General features: G+C 35.3%; 1 protein-coding gene across 8 annotated transcripts in view; it reads right to left on the bottom strand.

The window, feature by feature from the left end:
* PIGN (phosphatidylinositol glycan anchor biosynthesis class N) overlaps positions 1-17,216 on the bottom strand; it is a 139,704-nt gene that overhangs the window by 25,628 nt on the left and 96,860 nt on the right. For all 8 annotated transcript variants that reach the window (XM_033239035.1, XM_033239057.1, XM_033239050.1 and 5 more), the window contains 6 exons: positions 16,805-16,907; positions 15,114-15,200; positions 11,210-11,265; positions 10,544-10,619; positions 8,607-8,680; positions 663-705 (listed from right to left, as the gene is read on the bottom strand). In XM_033239035.1, the coding sequence (XP_033094926.1) occupies positions 663-705; positions 8,607-8,680; positions 10,544-10,619; positions 11,210-11,265; positions 15,114-15,200; positions 16,805-16,907 (439 nt within the window). The remainder of the gene's footprint in view (positions 1-662; positions 706-8,606; positions 8,681-10,543; positions 10,620-11,209; positions 11,266-15,113; positions 15,201-16,804; positions 16,908-17,216) is intronic.

The following is a 17,216-nucleotide window of genomic DNA, read 5'->3' on the forward strand; positions in this document are numbered from 1 at the left end:
CAGAAACTCGGAATTTGGTGTCCTGGACTCTGCCCTATGGCCTGGAATAAACTGTAACTGAATATAACAGCATTCAGTGAGTTCTGTGAATTCTAGTGAATTACTAAAGCTGAGGGTGGTCTTGGGAACTCCCCAAACTTGTAGACATAAAATAGGTTCCTCTTTTTGTTAATAAGAGAGGCCTACCTACCTGCATCAGAACTCATTTATTGCAGCCACATCTTGATTAACACCTTCCCAATAGAAAAGCTGCATTTCCTTTTTCCTTCCTTCCTTCCCTCCCCCTTTTCCTTTCATTTTTAATCTGAGAGAAGGGTTAAAAATCAACATTTCAATAGAAAAATGATGTATTCTCTAAATTTAAAGTTAGCTTTTTCTGTTAATTTCCTTTGGAAGGTTCATTTCAGATACAAAGCAACATGGAAGACAAGGTATGCCAGATTCGAATAAATCAAATAGTAAGACTTTTGACACCTGAAGAAGAGCACACATCCTTTATAATAACTAATATAAAACAACATAATTTATATGTGTAAATTATTCCAGCACTTACAATTCAATATCTAAAGATTTCACGCACCAAAATGCATTCATATTTCTCTTTATTAAATTAACCCAGGACTCTTAATCTAATTTATATGGACTACCCAGTAATGCCTTACCAAAGCCATAATGTCTGATATGACGAGAACAATGAGAAAAAGGCTGGAAAAAAAAAAAGAAGGAAAAATTACATATAGTACAACAGATGTATTTTTCAAGCTCATTAAAATCCAAGTGAGACTAGGCAAATAACCTAATATTGTTGGTACTTTTGCTTCTGAAAATACAACTTTCAAAGGTTCTTTTCATATTATCACAGGTGACCACCCTATAGAGATGAGCTGGACTGTAAAATGTGTTATTAAGTGCTCTGAATATTTATTTCAGTAAAATGAAAGGGACATACATTATGATTTTCAAAACTAAACTTTTGAGATTATTGTTAACTAATATGCAATTTCAAGAAATAATACAGAGGGATCCTCTGTACCCTTTACCCAGTTTCCCCCAGTGGAAAGATCTTGTAAAACCATGGTATAATATCCCAAGCAGGACATTGACACTGATACTGTCCAGATAAGGAGTGTTCCCATCATCACAAAGATCTCTCATGATGCCCTTTTAGAGCCACATGTGTCCTCCCCTCACCACCCCTCTGCCTAATCCCTCACTCCTGAGAGCCACTAATCTGTTCTCCATTTCTATAATTTTGTCATTTTAAGAGTGTTTTATGAGTAGAATAATGTACATAACACGTTGAACAATTCATATAACACTTTGTTACCTTTTGCAACCTTTGGGGATTGGCTTTTCCCACTCAGCATAATTTTCTCAGGAATCATCCAAGGTGCTGTGTGTATCAATGGGTCATTTACTTTTATGGCTGAATAGTACTCCATCATATGGATATACAATGGTTTACTTAACCATTCAAGCACCAAAGGACATCAAGGGTTATTTCTACTTGTGGCTATTTTTCCAGTTTGCAGCTCTTACAAATAAAGCTGTTATAAACATTTGTGTCTAATTTTTTGTGTAAACCTTTCATTTTTCTAGGAAAATACATCAAGAGTGCAATTGCTAGGTCATACAACAGTAGCATGTTTAGGTTCATAAAAAACTGTAAAACTCTTTTCAGAGCGGTTTGTACCATGTTACATTTCCACTAGCAATGCATGAGAACAATTTCCTTACATCCTCAACAGCACTTGGTGATGCCACTATTTGTTTTTAACTGTTCTGATAAACTGTTCTGATAAGTGTATAATGATATTTCATATTTTTTAAATTCTTTTTTGAGATGGAGTCTTGCTCTGTTGCCCAGGCTGGAGTGCAGTGGTGTAATCTCGGCTCACTGCAACCTCCACCTCCCGGGTTCAAGAGCTTTTCCTGCCTCAGGCTCCTGAGTACCTGGGACTACAGGCACATGCCACCACGCCCGGATAATTTTTGTATTTTTAGTAGAGATGGGGTTACACCATATTGGTCAGGCTGATCTCATATTCCTGACCTCGTATCCGCCCGCCTCGGCCTCCTAAAGTGCTGGGATTACAGGCGTGAACCACCACGCCCGACCCACTGTGGTTTTTATGTGCATTCCTTTAATGGTTAATAATGCTGAACAACTTTTCATTGGCTTATTTGCCAGCTGTATATCTTCTTCAGGTGTTTTGCTCACTTTCTAATTAAATCTTTTTTACCGTTTAGTTTTGTGCATTCTTTATATATTCTAGATACTAGTCTTTTTTCAGATACCTGGTTTGTAAATATTTTCTCCCAGTATGTAACCTATGTTCTCACACTCTTAGCAGGGTCTTTCACAGAGCAAAAACTTATAATTCTGAAGACGTCCAGTTTATCACTTTTTCCTTTTATGGGGTACAATTTTGATGTCAAGCCTAACTCTTTGCCTAACCCAAATCCCAAGGATTTGCTCTATTTTTTTCCTAGAAGTTTAAATCTGTGGTCCACTTTGAGTTAATTTCTGAATAAAGTGTGAGGTTTTGGTAGAGATTTGTGACTTGTTTTTAAGAAATAATTGTTTTTCTAACCATTAGTTTGAAATAAAGACATGTAACTCAATAGTTCACATATGCAGATATATACTACAAGTCAGACTAATGATATCTTACTGAAGTATAATTCCATTCAGACACATAATAAAGTGTGTTAATCGATTAAGAGTTTGTAGAGAATGCAATGGTCATCCAGCACAACCTTCTACCTAAAGCATGAATTCCCAAAGTATCAATCCCAATAAAGGCATTGTCTAGCACTAGTTTTAGTGGTTGCAGCAACAGAATCCACTCCATTTTCAGCAGCTCCAATTACTGCAGAGTTCTTTCTTCTGTGAATCAAAGCACAACAATAATTCTACCCTATGGACCCAGTTCTTCTGGAATAGAAAAATAATAAGTACTATTCAAAAGACCTTTAGAATAAGTGCGGTGGCTCACACCTGCAATCCCAGCACTTAGGGAGGCTGAGGTGGGAGGATGGCTTGAGGTCAGGAGTTCAAGACCAGTCTGGCCAATTGGTTTAAATCTGTGGTCCACTTTGCTGAAACCTCGGCTCTACTAAAAATAGAAAAACTAGCCAGGCGTGGTGGCACATGCCTGTAAGCCTAGCTACTGCAGAGGCTGAGGTACGAGAATCGACTGAATCTGGGAGGTGAAGGTTGCAATGAGGTCACACCACTGCACTCCAGCCTGGGTGACACAGTGAGACGCTGCCTCAAAAAAAACCCCCAACAAAACAAAACAAACAAACAAATGAACAAAAAGACCTTAAAAAACATTTACATACCATTTTCAAAAAATGGTTTTGATTTTTTTAGAAATATTATTTTTATTTTTCTAAAGAAAATTATATTACTGTGTGACACAGATGATGTTCTGGGATCCTTGTGAAATTAAGGATTAACATCTGATTAAGTTATTTATTGTCTTCTCAGCCTCAGTTTCCTCATCTATAAAATGGTCGTGATAATATCTATATTTCCTAGTATCACTGGAAAAATTAAGTCAGGTAATATGTGGAAAGTACCTAATACAGTGCTCGACATATGGTATTTGCCTGGTAAATATTGGTTTCATTCTCATTCCTTAAACAAAAGCTTTAAATGAAATTAAATATATAATCTCTCCCCTTATGGAGTTCATAAAGTATGTATTAGCTAGAGTTGCCATAACAAAGTACCACAAATTGAGTGGCTTAAACAATATAAATTTCCTCATAGTTCTGGAAGCTGGAAGTCCACGATCAGTGTGTGAGCAGGGTCGGTTTTATTTGAGGTCTCCTTCCTTAGCTTGTAAATGGCCATATTCTCCCTTAGGTTCACATGTCATCTCTTCTGTGTTTGACTGTGTCTTAATCTTTTCCTCTTATAAAGACATCAGTCATATTGGACTAGGACCCACTCATATCACCTCATTTTACCCTAGTTACCTATTGAAAGGCCCTGTCTCCAAATTCAGTCATATTCTGAAGTACTTGGGGGTCAGGACTTCAACATAAGAATTTTAGGGGACACAAATCAGCCTCTAACTGGGTGTGAAACACAAAAGTAAGAAACAATTTTATCAGCCACAGTCTGAGTTACCTAACTTAGCCAGAAATTCGAGGGTGGAAGGATTCTGGAGAGTGGAGCAGTTGGGTAAAAAAAGTTTAACAGAGAATAAGATCCCTGAACTAAGTCTTAATTAAAAAGAAGGAAAAAGATTTTCCAGAGCTAATCTTCATATTCTTGAACCATTTTGTGGAAACTGAAGAACCCAGAAGTAAGCCTGCTCAAGGTCACACAGCTAGTAACGGTAAGCCATAGACTTATAACAGCAAGTCTGGCCCCAGAGCCCGTGCTCCAAACCATTACGCACACTGCCTCCCCATGGCTCTACTGACTCTCAGAGGCCTTCAGCATCTTCATCATGCTCCTTTGAATGTGTCCCTGGTTCCCTTGTTTATTCATATGCTGCCCAACTGCGAAGGCATAAATGTAACACACTATTCAATATTCAAGGTGATCTAATTTTAAGAAGGATAGGGTTATCATTCCCTTGCTCTGAATAGAATAATTTTATTAAAGGCAGGTTAGTTATATGGTATTATTTGATCTTCAAGATGTTTTGAAGCTATTGTGTACCTAGATCCTATAAGTTTCCTCATAAAGATATTTTTATTCAAGAAATAAATACCTGCTATTGTTTTTATCCAATTGATAATAAATATTACTTATCATCCCCATCGAGCCACTGTGATTGTTCACTTGCAAGACCCTTAACTGATCTCCCTGCTCTTATTCTTGTCCTCCTAAAGTTATTATCCATGCAACAGACAGAACAGCCTTCAAAACCTACCAAAGGCTTCTTGCAACAACTGAATAATACTGAAGTCCTATCTGTGGCCTAAGTGGCCCCCTTTGTTCTGCCCCTGTCAACCTCTTCAACTTTATTTCCTACAATTCTTCTGCTAGCGCAGTCTGCTTAAGGTTACCTTTCTTGCTGTTCTCGAAATACACCAAGCATGTCTTCACCTCATGCCCTTTGTACATTTCACTCCTTCCACCTGAGTGAACCATGAAACTATGTGAGTAAAGACTATATTCAGGTTTTTGCATAAATTGCTTCTCCTTAGAGAGGTCTTCCTGGACCACTTCATTTTTTTCCCCTGACATTTAACACTACTTAAAATTTTATTATGACAAGCATTTTATTTTCTTTGTCTCCCCAGGTAGACAGTAAGCTCTGTTCACCAAATGTAACACCAGCGGCTAGTACAGTGCCCCGTATATTATACAAACTCAAATCCTATGTGCTGAATGAATAGTAGGAGTAATTAGCATAAACTAAAACTGAAAATGGCTAATGCTACACATTGTGAAATTTGCTTTAGATTTGAGACTGACTTAAGAACCTTTTCCTTTTGATTTCATAGAACACAAAAAATCTGATCCAGGAAAAATCAGACCTGGTAGAAACAACACCAAATAACATTGTAGAAGGCTAAAATCACACAGAATAAAATCTGTAACTAACAAAATAATGATGGAAGAAGCAAATCTTGACAATAATCAGATCTGTAATATCTAATCTAGGTGAATGAGACCTGGTAGATATGATAACTATAGCAGGAAAAAAAAACACTGGGAGGAGCTGAAATCCATAGACTTTAAAATAAACAAAAACAACCCAAAATTTTTCTGAAAATTAATAAAAATAATTTTAATAAATTAAAAATCAAAATAGAAATACTTAAAAGTAATTTACTTCTACTTCATATTAATTTAAAAATTAAGCTGCTTTAATAAGTACCCACAGGAAAACACTTTCCCAATAAAAGTTATTCAATATTATAATAATTCTGATTCAAATCTGGATTCCTAAATATGCGAGCATAACATTCTGGAGATAAAAACACCCATCAGAACAAAATGATATATTCAAAATTAGAGTAAAATTATTTTCACTTCAATTAATACAGGGCATGAGAAAACTAGCTTTTTGGCTGCTAGATCACATTGTTGACAACTGCTATTTTCAAGTTTTTTTTTTTCCCCCAATCCCTGCAGGGTAGCCATGGCTCTTGTACAGTTGAGCATTTAATCAAACACAGAACTGAAAAATCATCCCTTTCAGATCTTCTATGGTTGGTTGTTGAATACTTCTGTAATACTAAAACTTGTTTCTCTTTCTCAGCGGCCTTCTAATTTCTCTCATGCTTTGCTGCATTCTGAAGGTGACAAAGGTCTTCATGGTCCATGTCATCTCAAACTGTGAAATGAATGGGCCACAACTGTGACACTTTTGGCAGGTTGTTTCACACCCCCACACCTCCCTTTACCCTAACCCCCTTCCAGTTTACAATGAATGTGTGCCAGACAGAGTTCTGGCCATAGAGACATAGTCAGAAATCTGCTACATGGGGCCTTTGGGAAAGACACTGCTACCCTGACAGAAAAGGAGAACCAGTTGACATATTTCCTTGCCTTTTTCCTCATTAGTCCTTTTCCCTTGTTCCTGTCTGGATGGCAGATGAGATATGATGGCAGATGGAGGCATGATGAGAAAAACACGAGGGTAAAAGCAACAATCTAAGAATCTTCCATTCTTAGGAATACAGAAAAGCAGGGTTGCTGATGGCATCACAGAGTTGTGGGCTGCCAACCTCCAGACTCCATGTGACATGAGGACGTAAATCTCTATTTCTCTTAGCTATTGTTAGATTTTCATTGCTTACATCCATAAGCATTCTTAATGGATAAGCTATCAGGTAATCTTCATGTACAGCTACTACCTTTTTGTGGTCTCTACCCAAAATTTACAAGGTTTTGTTGATGAACCCAATTATTAAGACTGAGACACTAGATAAAGTATTAATAATTAGAAAAGTAAATTTTAAGTCATGCAAAAAAAATGTTAATACAACTTTTCTACTTCACTTTTGTTCTATACACATTTTAAGGAGTGAGTCGGAAGAGAAGCAGAATCATTTCACTGGTTTGTTATATTGAACTCGTCCTTGGCATTATAGATCTAATAAATAAATAAGTCATTAGTATATATCTCCACCCCCATCTTAACCGTAGGCTTCCAACAGTTGTAAGAAAATGATTAGCAACATAAATAATAAGACTGTAAAAAGGTGAACAGAAAGGAGAGATGTTATCAGTGATTATTTGGTAAGTGCTATGGCAGTAAGGGTGGCTGGACTTCAGCTTGTGTGATGGATTAAATAAAGAAAACAGGATGAGAAGCTAATTTTCAATAGGAAGAAAAGGTATCACTGGGATCAATGTGTGACATTAAATTTGATGAATCAGTGTGATATCCAGGAAGAAATGTCAGTGACTTCTGAGTTTAAAGGTCAAAAGAGACCTTTCTGAGCCACCTTTGCCTCAGTTCTCTCCTGCTGTGTTTTGTTTTTCATTGCACTAGTTTCTAGATAGCATTACTATACACACGTACAAATATAAGAATACATACACACATACACTTTGATGTGCCTTCTATTTCTCATTCCACATGTCCCCAGCTCTTCTTATTTAAACCTTAATTAAAATCCCTTCTAAAAATCTTATCCACCAACAAAGATGCAAGAAAGTACATGTCATTCACCAGTTTTTATTGCATCTAAGTAAATATCTCTTATGTGATATTGACAAGGCATAAATACTCTCAATATTAAATTCATGTAAATATCCTGCAAAAATATACTAAAACTAGAAATGAGATTTCTAGTATCCTTAAGCAGTGGACGAAAAACTTTTTTCTTTACGGCATATGCATAATGCTATGCTAAACCCAGTTCTAGCTTATACTCATCAAGAAAAACATGCAAATTTATGCTAATATTAGTTATTTCTTTCAGCATTGAGTATGCTAGTTTGATTCAAGAATAACAAAACTGCCAAGCTTCATATTTATATCAAGTATTTTCCAGAGTCCCTGTGCTGATGAGGCAATTTTATTGGTTAAAAAAAGCAAATAGTTGAGTTAACAGCTTTTCTTCCACAGTCTTGATTGCTTAAGATGGACTGCTCCAGAAATTCCTCAAAACTCAGAAAGAATACTTCCCACTCCATTTGTCAGATGTGTAGAAATCATAACTGAGAAACTAAGTATATTTTTGACACTTAGGAAAGTTAATTTTAAGTCACGGAAAATGAAATAATGTTCACACATTTATCTAATAACATATTTAAGAAATAAACCAAAATAAGTTAGAGTATCTTTTGTTTTTTGGAGGCACAGTTACAACAAGTAATTAACTACAATAATTTAACATTTATGTTTTACTGTTTTCTAGGGAGGTTCTTCACTAGCTTGAATAATATTCTAATAACATTTTATTGCTGAGAAAGCAAGCTTGTCTGCTAGAGGCCCTAATCAACTAATTTCCTCTAATGAGTTGCAACTCTGACTAAACGGGTGAACATTTTCTCATTTGTGTAATAAACAATCTATGTTACAGTGTCTTAATAGCAATCACATGAAATGTCTTCAAATGTTTACTCTCATCTCCTAAAAACAGGCAAATCAAATGTTTCTTAAAAGAATTCATCTTACCTTTTTGACGATAACTGAGTAGTCAACTGAACCGCTTCGAAAGCACACATAACAAGAACAAAGGGGATTAAAATCTGTAAAAGAACAATAAATGACGCCATGAATAACTGAAGCATTTGAGACACTTTCTGAAAAAACTACTATTTCTGCTTACAGAAATATTTTCAATTTCTCAAGTAACTTTTATATATACTAGTGAAAAGCAAACACTGAAATAAAAGCATGGTACCAATGGCACATAGAACAGTGATGAAACTACCAACTCAGATTTCATACAAATTTCTTTTTCATTTAGAAAAGATATGCTAATTTTACCTTGAGAGTAATAAGCTATACAATGTAAAAGACAGCAAACATCAATACATATTCCAAATAAAAGCCTATTACAAATTTTGTTCCACTTAATGTATTCTAATAATTAACAAGGTTCAAAAGATTTCAAGAGGGTGTGAAAAACACAGAATGCCCAAATCAAATAAATTATATAACCTGATAATTTGATTCACAGATCCTTAAACCCATCTGGTTATTTAAAACTATAACATTGTAAACATGATTCAGCTTCTCAATCATTGCTTTTTGTTTTTTTTAAAAATACATTTATTTATGATTATAAAATTCACACTCATTATAACAAATTTGAAAAAAAATTATAAAACATTTGAAATAAAGCTATAGCAAAATTTATGCCGGTTGAAAATCCATAATCCAGAGCTAATGCTGTTAATATCTTGAGGTATTGCTTTCCAATTATCAATTTTGAAAAAATATATAACATATATATAAGTTTATATATATATATTATAAAAACTATGTTTCAAAACAGGGGGAGATATGGAAAATAAATGATGTTCAAGACTGCATAAAGTTATTTTTCAAGTGAAGGACATATGGATAAAATAGAATTCAGCAGGGCCCTCACTTCTAGACACATCAGTCAACAAAAGTCATCAAGTGTATTATGTCATTAAAGCTTACTGCATTGTGCTAGAGATTAAGAACCTAGCATTTTAATATGAGCTTTGTTTTTCTCTTTCTTTCTTTCTTTCTTTCTTGTTTTTAATTAAAGGTCCATGGTCTTTAATAAATTGGGGGAAAAAAGTCACCATTTTAAAAATGCGAATGAAAATTAAGGAAATAGCAACATGTTTTAAAATAACTCAGTAGAAAACAGGACATGAGAAAATGAACATCTTTTTAGCATTTCTTAAACTTCCATTTGTATTAGTGTAGTAACAAAAAGTAGACATGAATCCTATTAAGATGACACGTTTAATCATTTTTATTTATAAATCTGAACATTAGGTAATCGGATTTTAGGCAAGTATCAGCTTAGTTTATTTAAACAAATAGATACTAAGTAAAATGTGTCAGGCATTATGGTAAAGGGAATAAAACAAGCATAATTACCTTAGAGAAGAACAAGAATTACATTACAATGAAGAATCTGAACCCCTGGAAAGCTGAAAATTGTCATTATCTTTGTATTGTCAGCACTCAGCTAGTATCTAGCACATTACTGAATATAGCAGAAAATGACACATTTGTTGAATGACTCGATCAATTCTAGGTACATGGACTATGAGAAAAGATTATGCTGGTAATCTCATAGGTAGAGAACATGGGTTCAGGGAACCTTATACTCTTTAGCAGCACTGCAGTTTGATCCATAGCTTCCCACAGGCTTTAATCACATCTGATAAGATCCTCTCAAATTAACACTTGAATCCCTACTCTTTTGAAGTCAAATGCACTTAAGAGTAAAGCAAAAAGATTAACTGTGGTTTGGAGTAAGGGGTAGAAGGTCTCACCTCCAATTTAGCAGCGCCACCTATGAAAGGATATCTTCTTTCCATTGCTACTTAGCTCTGTCGAAATGACTTTATAATCTTAATTAATCAATAGCTTAATACAAATAACAAAATAAGAAAACCAACCTTCCACATCATCAGGGCTCCCATCATGAAAGGACTGAACACAGTCAGAAAGCAATAGACAGAGGCAAGATCAAAGCTAGGGAATTGTAACAAGGAAAAAGGATTTAGAATTCACTCTGTAACTTTAAAAGAATGTTCTTCTAAAAAGATGTTTAATTCTCTGAAATCTACTTACTAAAACATAAGCAAACATCATATTATGAAGGCACTAAAATGAACGCAGCAGATCTGAATGTGCCAATACATACCAATCTCCAAAATCTATCATTCAGTATAAAAAGAAAGGTACAGGCTGGGTGCCATGGCTCATGCCTGTAATGTCAGCACTTTGTGAGGCTGAGCTGGGTGGATCATCTGAGGTCAGCAGTTTGAGACCAGCCTGACCAACATGATGAAACCCCATCTCTACTATACAAAAATTAGCCAAGCATGGTGGTGGGCGCCTATAATCCTAGCTATTCAGGAGGCTGAGGCATGAGAATTGCTTGAACCCGGGAGGCGGAGGCTGCAGTGAGCCGAGATCACACCACTGCACTCCAGTCTGGGCAACAGAGTGCGACTTTGTCTCAAAAAAAAAAAAAAAGGTAAGGTACAGAACAAAAGGTACAGAAGTCCCAGATTGCATTATTTTTTGGTTATACATATGTCACTTCCATTTAAAATTACCTGTTAATGGAAGCTATATTTCCAGTTCCAAAAAATGCTGTCACCAAGAAGAAAACCTAAAGGAAGTCAAGGAAATGGCAAAACAACTCAGATTTCATACAAATTTCCTTTTCATTTATAAAAATATGCTAATTTTACCTTGAGAGTAATTTGCTTTTTTACTTGCATATTGACCATGAATTGTTTTTAGTGAACATTCCATTATATCTCCTTGTCAACGCATTTTAAAATGGCCAGACTGAAGAGGCAGTGTACTGAGAATAATGAGGCCTGAGAGGTCATCCTCACTCAGTCCCTAGTAACCTTAGGAAGGTTATTTTCCTCTTCCCTAACATGAGCAAGGTGGACCATATCTGTAGTTGGCTGCTAGTGATTTTTTTCAAAAGAAAAACGTGGATCTAGTGTATAACATAGACGTTTTCAGCTGAAAGACACGGTTATAGTCTATATATGCTTGCTGTAAACCCACCACATGTTAAACACATGCTAGACCGCTTGAAAGGCTCAGGAGGAAACAAGATACCATGTTTTAAAATAATTCAACAGAGAATGACACATGAGAAAATACTGAATATCTTTTTGACATTTCTTAAACTTACATTTGTATTAGTAAAGCAATAAACATTGATATTAACCTTAGTGTCCAAGAACTTACCGCGAGCAAAGCACTTAAAATGGTGCCTAGCCCACTGAAAGGGCTTGATAAGTGTTAGCTCTTTTATTACTATAGATACCCACAAAAAACGGTGAAGCAACACTGAAGAGGAAGTATGAATCATGACAATTTTCAGTGAAAAAGAGGCATTTGAATTGGTGAGTTGAGCCTTAAATGTATTCATGGATTCAGTGATTCAACCAATCATCTAACCAACCAATGTTTATTGTCTAGTATATGTCAGAGATAGAGATAGGCACTAAGAATATAAACATAAATAAAATAGTCTCAAAATACTCAAATGGTGACTAAGATATGATGACAGAAATAGAGGAGAGACATTTTAAGGTAAAGAACAGTGAGAAAAAAATGACACTGTCAAGGAAGAGTAAAAAGGTTTGATAGATAGGAACTTAGACTTTATTGAAGGATATGGTGAAAGATGAAGCAAGAAATATAGATTAGTGGCATATTAATAAAAAGCCTGAACTTGGCCGGGCATGGTGGCTCACGCCTGTCCTGCAATCCCAGCACTTAGGGAGGCCGAGGCAGGTGGATCACGAGGTCAAGAGATTGAGACCATCCTGGCCAACATGGTGAAACCCCGTCTCTACTAAAAATACAAAAATTAGCCGGGCCTGGTGGCGCATGCCTATAGTCCCAGCTACTCAGGAGGCTGAGGCAGGAGAATCACTTGAACCCAGGAGGCGGAGGTTGCAGTGAGCCGAGATCATGCCATTGCACTCCAGCCTAGCGACAGAGTGAGACTCCATTTGTTGTTGTTGTTGTTGTTTTTTAAAGAAAGCCTGAACTTTATTGTGGATACAGTGAAGAGTAGAAAATCTTTTAGACTGGTGTTATAATGAAGAAACACCAGTAACTGTGTGATATTCAGATAAGGGAGACAAATGATTGGAGACAGAAAATTTAAGTAGGGAGCAATTTCAGTAGTCCATGTCAGAAATAAGGAAGTGTGAACTGATGCAGTGGGAATGAAGATCAAGAGTGAAGGGAGCCACAGGGACTTTAGAAGTGGACAAGGAGCGGGCCGGGCGCGGTGGCTCAAGCCTGTAATCCCAGCACTTTGGGAGGCCGAGACGGGCGGATCACGAGGTCAGGAGATCGAGACCATCCTGGCGAACACGGTGAAACCCAGTCTCTACTAAAAAAATACAAGAAAACTAGCCGGGCGATGTGGCGGGCGCCTGTAGTCCCAGTTACTCGGGAGGCTGAGGCAGGAGAATGGCGTAAACCCAGGAGACGGAGCTTGCAGTGAGCTGAGATCTGGCCACTGCACTCCAGCCTGAGCGACAGAGCGAGACTCCGTCTCAAAAAAAAAAAAAAAAAAAAAAAAGTGGACAAGGAGCAGTTAAATATGACAACAAGTTGGACGTCTTCGGGACAGAGAGTATGGTGATGCCATTAAATGAGATAAGGCCTGCCAGAGAGAGTGACTTTGAAGAGGAGTGGCAGTTGTTAGTCAGTTTGGGACACATATTTGGTGATGCCCAGCAGAATGTTAGACATGTGGTCCTTCAGGTCACGAGAGAGGTCAAGTTTGGAAAAATAGATCTTAGAGTTGTTTGCAAAGAAGTGTCTACCAAAGTTACAGGAAAATATGGCATAAACCAGGCACAATAAGAGAAGGTTAACGGTGGAGCATGGAGAAAAAAACACGGCTGAAGATCAGGCAAAGGAAGTAGTTATAGAGAAGAATAGAAATGATATAAAAATCTTAGAAGAAAACTTGTACTGTGTCCTGGATGTGAAGGGAAAAGAAAGAGAAAACATAGACTTGAATGCTAAAGTGTGATCAGGTAAACTGAATAGATGTGAGTGATCAGGAAGCCCCTGCAGACCACTGACAGTACAACTTCAGCAGAGACATCTGACAAATACTGATAGAGCACTACTATGTGTCAGGCATTGTTAGAGGTTTGTGGATATGGTATATATATGGAGAGAAAATAATGGCAGCAACTATAAATTTTTCTTTCAAAAAATTAAACAGAAAGGACAAGATGAAATTATAATTTAGGGAAATGCAAGGATCAATGGGTAAAGTGCTTTATTAGTATTAGCTGATTGGAAAGAAGCTGTAAAGAGAGAAAGAAAGCAAAACACAGTGAAAGCAAAAGACAGAGAGGATGAAATATTTATTTTCTGTACCTGAGAGGTCTAGACTCTGCACCATGGACAGCTCAAAGGAAATGCCTCCAATACTTACAAGCCATGTATCTGATATGGGGTTAATATCCAAAACATACAAGGAACTCCTACAGCTAGCAAAAGTAAAATAGTTACACTTAGAAAAAAAGAGTAGAATGATGGTTGTCGAGGGCTGAGAGGAGGGGGGAAAGGGGAAATGTTGGTGAAAGGGTATGAAGTTTCAGTTGTGCAAGATGAATAAGGTCTGGAGATGAAATGTACAGCATGGTGACTATAGTCAGTAATATTGTATTGTATACTTGAAATATGCTAAGAGAGTTGATCTTAAGTGTTCTCACTGCAAAAACAGAAAGAAAAAACAGTATGTGAGGCAATAGATATGATGTGATATATATATATAGATATGCTTGATTGTGGTGATCATTTTACAATGTATACATATGTCAAAACATCAAAATATACACCTTAAATATATACAATTTTTGTCAATTATACTTCAATAAAGCTGAATAAAATAAAATAAAGGAAATACATCCCTATGATTTCTTGCAGCTAGTCAGTGAGCCTTTCCAAACTAAGACTTTCCTCTGCCATACTGTCTTTCAAACTTCTACTACTAACAACTTTCACAACATTGCCTCTGAGGTGATCCAAAAACCTTTGTGATACAGATGTTATGTAATATGAGTTTAGAATAAAATGCACATAAAAAGATATGAACTCATAATTGTGGTTTCTTCCAGGATGAGAGAAATTAGATTGAAGTTGAGAGTTGAAAGACTTTAGCTTTAGCTCTAATGTTTTAATTTCTTAAAAACACATTTTTAAAAAAACGTATGTGACAAAATACTAATGGCTAATATCTTGAATAGTAGGAATATATATAGATACTTATCATTCTTTATACTTTTTGATAGTTCAAAAAATGTTTTAATGTGAATTACATGAGAAAACTATAGTTCAGGGAGGTTAAACTACTTAATACCACTATTAAGTGACGGGCAAAAACACCTTCCATGTCTTCTTACTCCATTAAGTGGGAGTTGCAGCTCTTTAAACCAAAGTCTCAACAAAGGATACAAGGAAAAAGGCCCTACGGATGTCATCCAGATACAGCTGTCGAAACTGAGTTATATCAGTATTATAAGAGAACTGGATACTGGTAAGCTGTGAGATAATACGAAAAATATTAATGCACAATAACAGTTGACTTATTTCTATATTTGAAGGCAAACTTACAATGGCTAAGTTACAATGGCTAGAAACATGCCCTGTGTTGACAAAAAAATAAAAAACAATAAATCATTCCCTCGGGTTTAATTACACCTTAATAAAATCTGTCAAAAGGTAAAATAATATATAGAATACAGTTGTAGTGTTGCTATATGTGTACTAAAAGTGAGAATTGAGCTTTTTCTTATCTTATATAAATGCTTTATTTTAAAATTACTATATAAATTCTTCCCTTTTCAAAGACTAATTTCTCAGAGTGTCCTGATCATCTTAAACCTAGATATGGTATCATATTAAAAGGCACGGTAAAATTAAACGTTTGTTTATTTGTCCCTCTATTAATTCTATTTGCAGAGAAATTTTCCTTCTGTAAAAAAGCAACATATTCCTGTCTTTGGTAGAACAGAAAGCCACTCAATCCAACAAGGTGAGTGCACTCTTGCTTAAACACCTTCCACAAATAGAACACTAATGGGTGAATTTAAAGGTAGACTTTTCCCATTCCTACTTCCCATGTAATTTTCTAGTAAGTTCTTGGGATGTTTTAATACTCTTTTCTAGAAAGAGATACATTAGATTTCAGTTAAAAACATAGAATTTAAAAAGTAACACAATAATTCTCAGCCTGATGAAATATTTAATATGAAGGCTAATCTCTGAGTATTTACATGAATCTGCTCAAAACTGCTTTTTGTGTATTATTTTAATATTCAAGGACTAAAAGTTTAAAACCAGTAATTACTAAATATGCCTCACTAAAGTTTCTTCTTTATTGAAATTAATCATTCTGAATTATCAATAACAATCTACAAACTCAACTGGAGCCAGATAAGGATGGATCAACTATGAAGGTATTTTCTGTAATATTCATTTTATGTGACCTTAGTAAAATTGTAAATAATCTATCACCAATTTCTCAGAATTACCATCAGCTCTAAATATAGACAAGAAACATCAATTTAACTCTGTAGCCCACCATGATAAAGGTATCTTTAAAAATTGGTTGGATTTTAGCCAACTCAAAGAATTATGTGTTGCATAAACAATCTAAGATTTGGACTGAGGCCACAATCATTAAGGCAGCAGAATAAGCAATCTAGATTAGGACGACCAGAAAGAGAAAAACAACAAGAGAAACTTAAATGTCACCTTATAATCAAACTCATAAATTGACTTGTGACAACATAAAAATTCTTCTAAGATAAACTGACGCAAGGAAAAATTGGATGTGAAATATGAAAAAAAAAGTGAAAAGCATTCTTTTCTTTATTCCTCCACTTATATTGACATTTTTTTAAATCAATGATTCTCAAGTAATCACTAAGAAAAGCCCAACCTACACAACAAAAAAATTGTGCTTTTCTGTGATAAGTAAAAAATCTTCCTTACCAATTATTAACTTAATTAATGCCAAACAACTAAAACTTTTTAACACTAAAATTTTAAGTAGAAAGAATTTTTGAAACAACATTGCAACTTCCTTATAGGATAGCGACTAATAGTCTCAAATAAAAACAACAATGACTTTGACCAGTTACCTTTTGTTTACAGCAAACACCAGATTGTTGTAGAGTTTCTTGTTCTATGTTTATCCAGACAAACATCAAACAAGACAATACTAGTGGAAAGACAGCTTCATACCTAACAGGTGGGGAAAGGTAGAAATGAAAAGAAAAAAACAGTAAAATAAGTAAAAATGCAAATTTACACTGAGGTCTTTCTCAAAATTAAAATAGTTTGATAATACTTCTAAGTCACAATATTATAAAACTTAAATTTTCTAGGCTTTCCAGAAGAAGAAAGTAGGAAACAACTATTTAAATTTTAACCCCAACATCATCTTTTTTGAGTGACATGAAATCTTGAGATAATTATGTGTTTAAAATAATAGAAATATATAAAAGCCATTCATAAAGCAAATGACAGATACACATAAAAGAGAAAGAAGGC

This window comes from Trachypithecus francoisi, unplaced genomic scaffold, assembly GCF_009764315.1.
Source record: "Trachypithecus francoisi isolate TF-2019V2 unplaced genomic scaffold, Tfra_2.0 Contig01474, whole genome shotgun sequence".
Lineage (NCBI taxonomy): Eukaryota > Metazoa > Chordata > Mammalia > Primates > Cercopithecidae > Trachypithecus > Trachypithecus francoisi.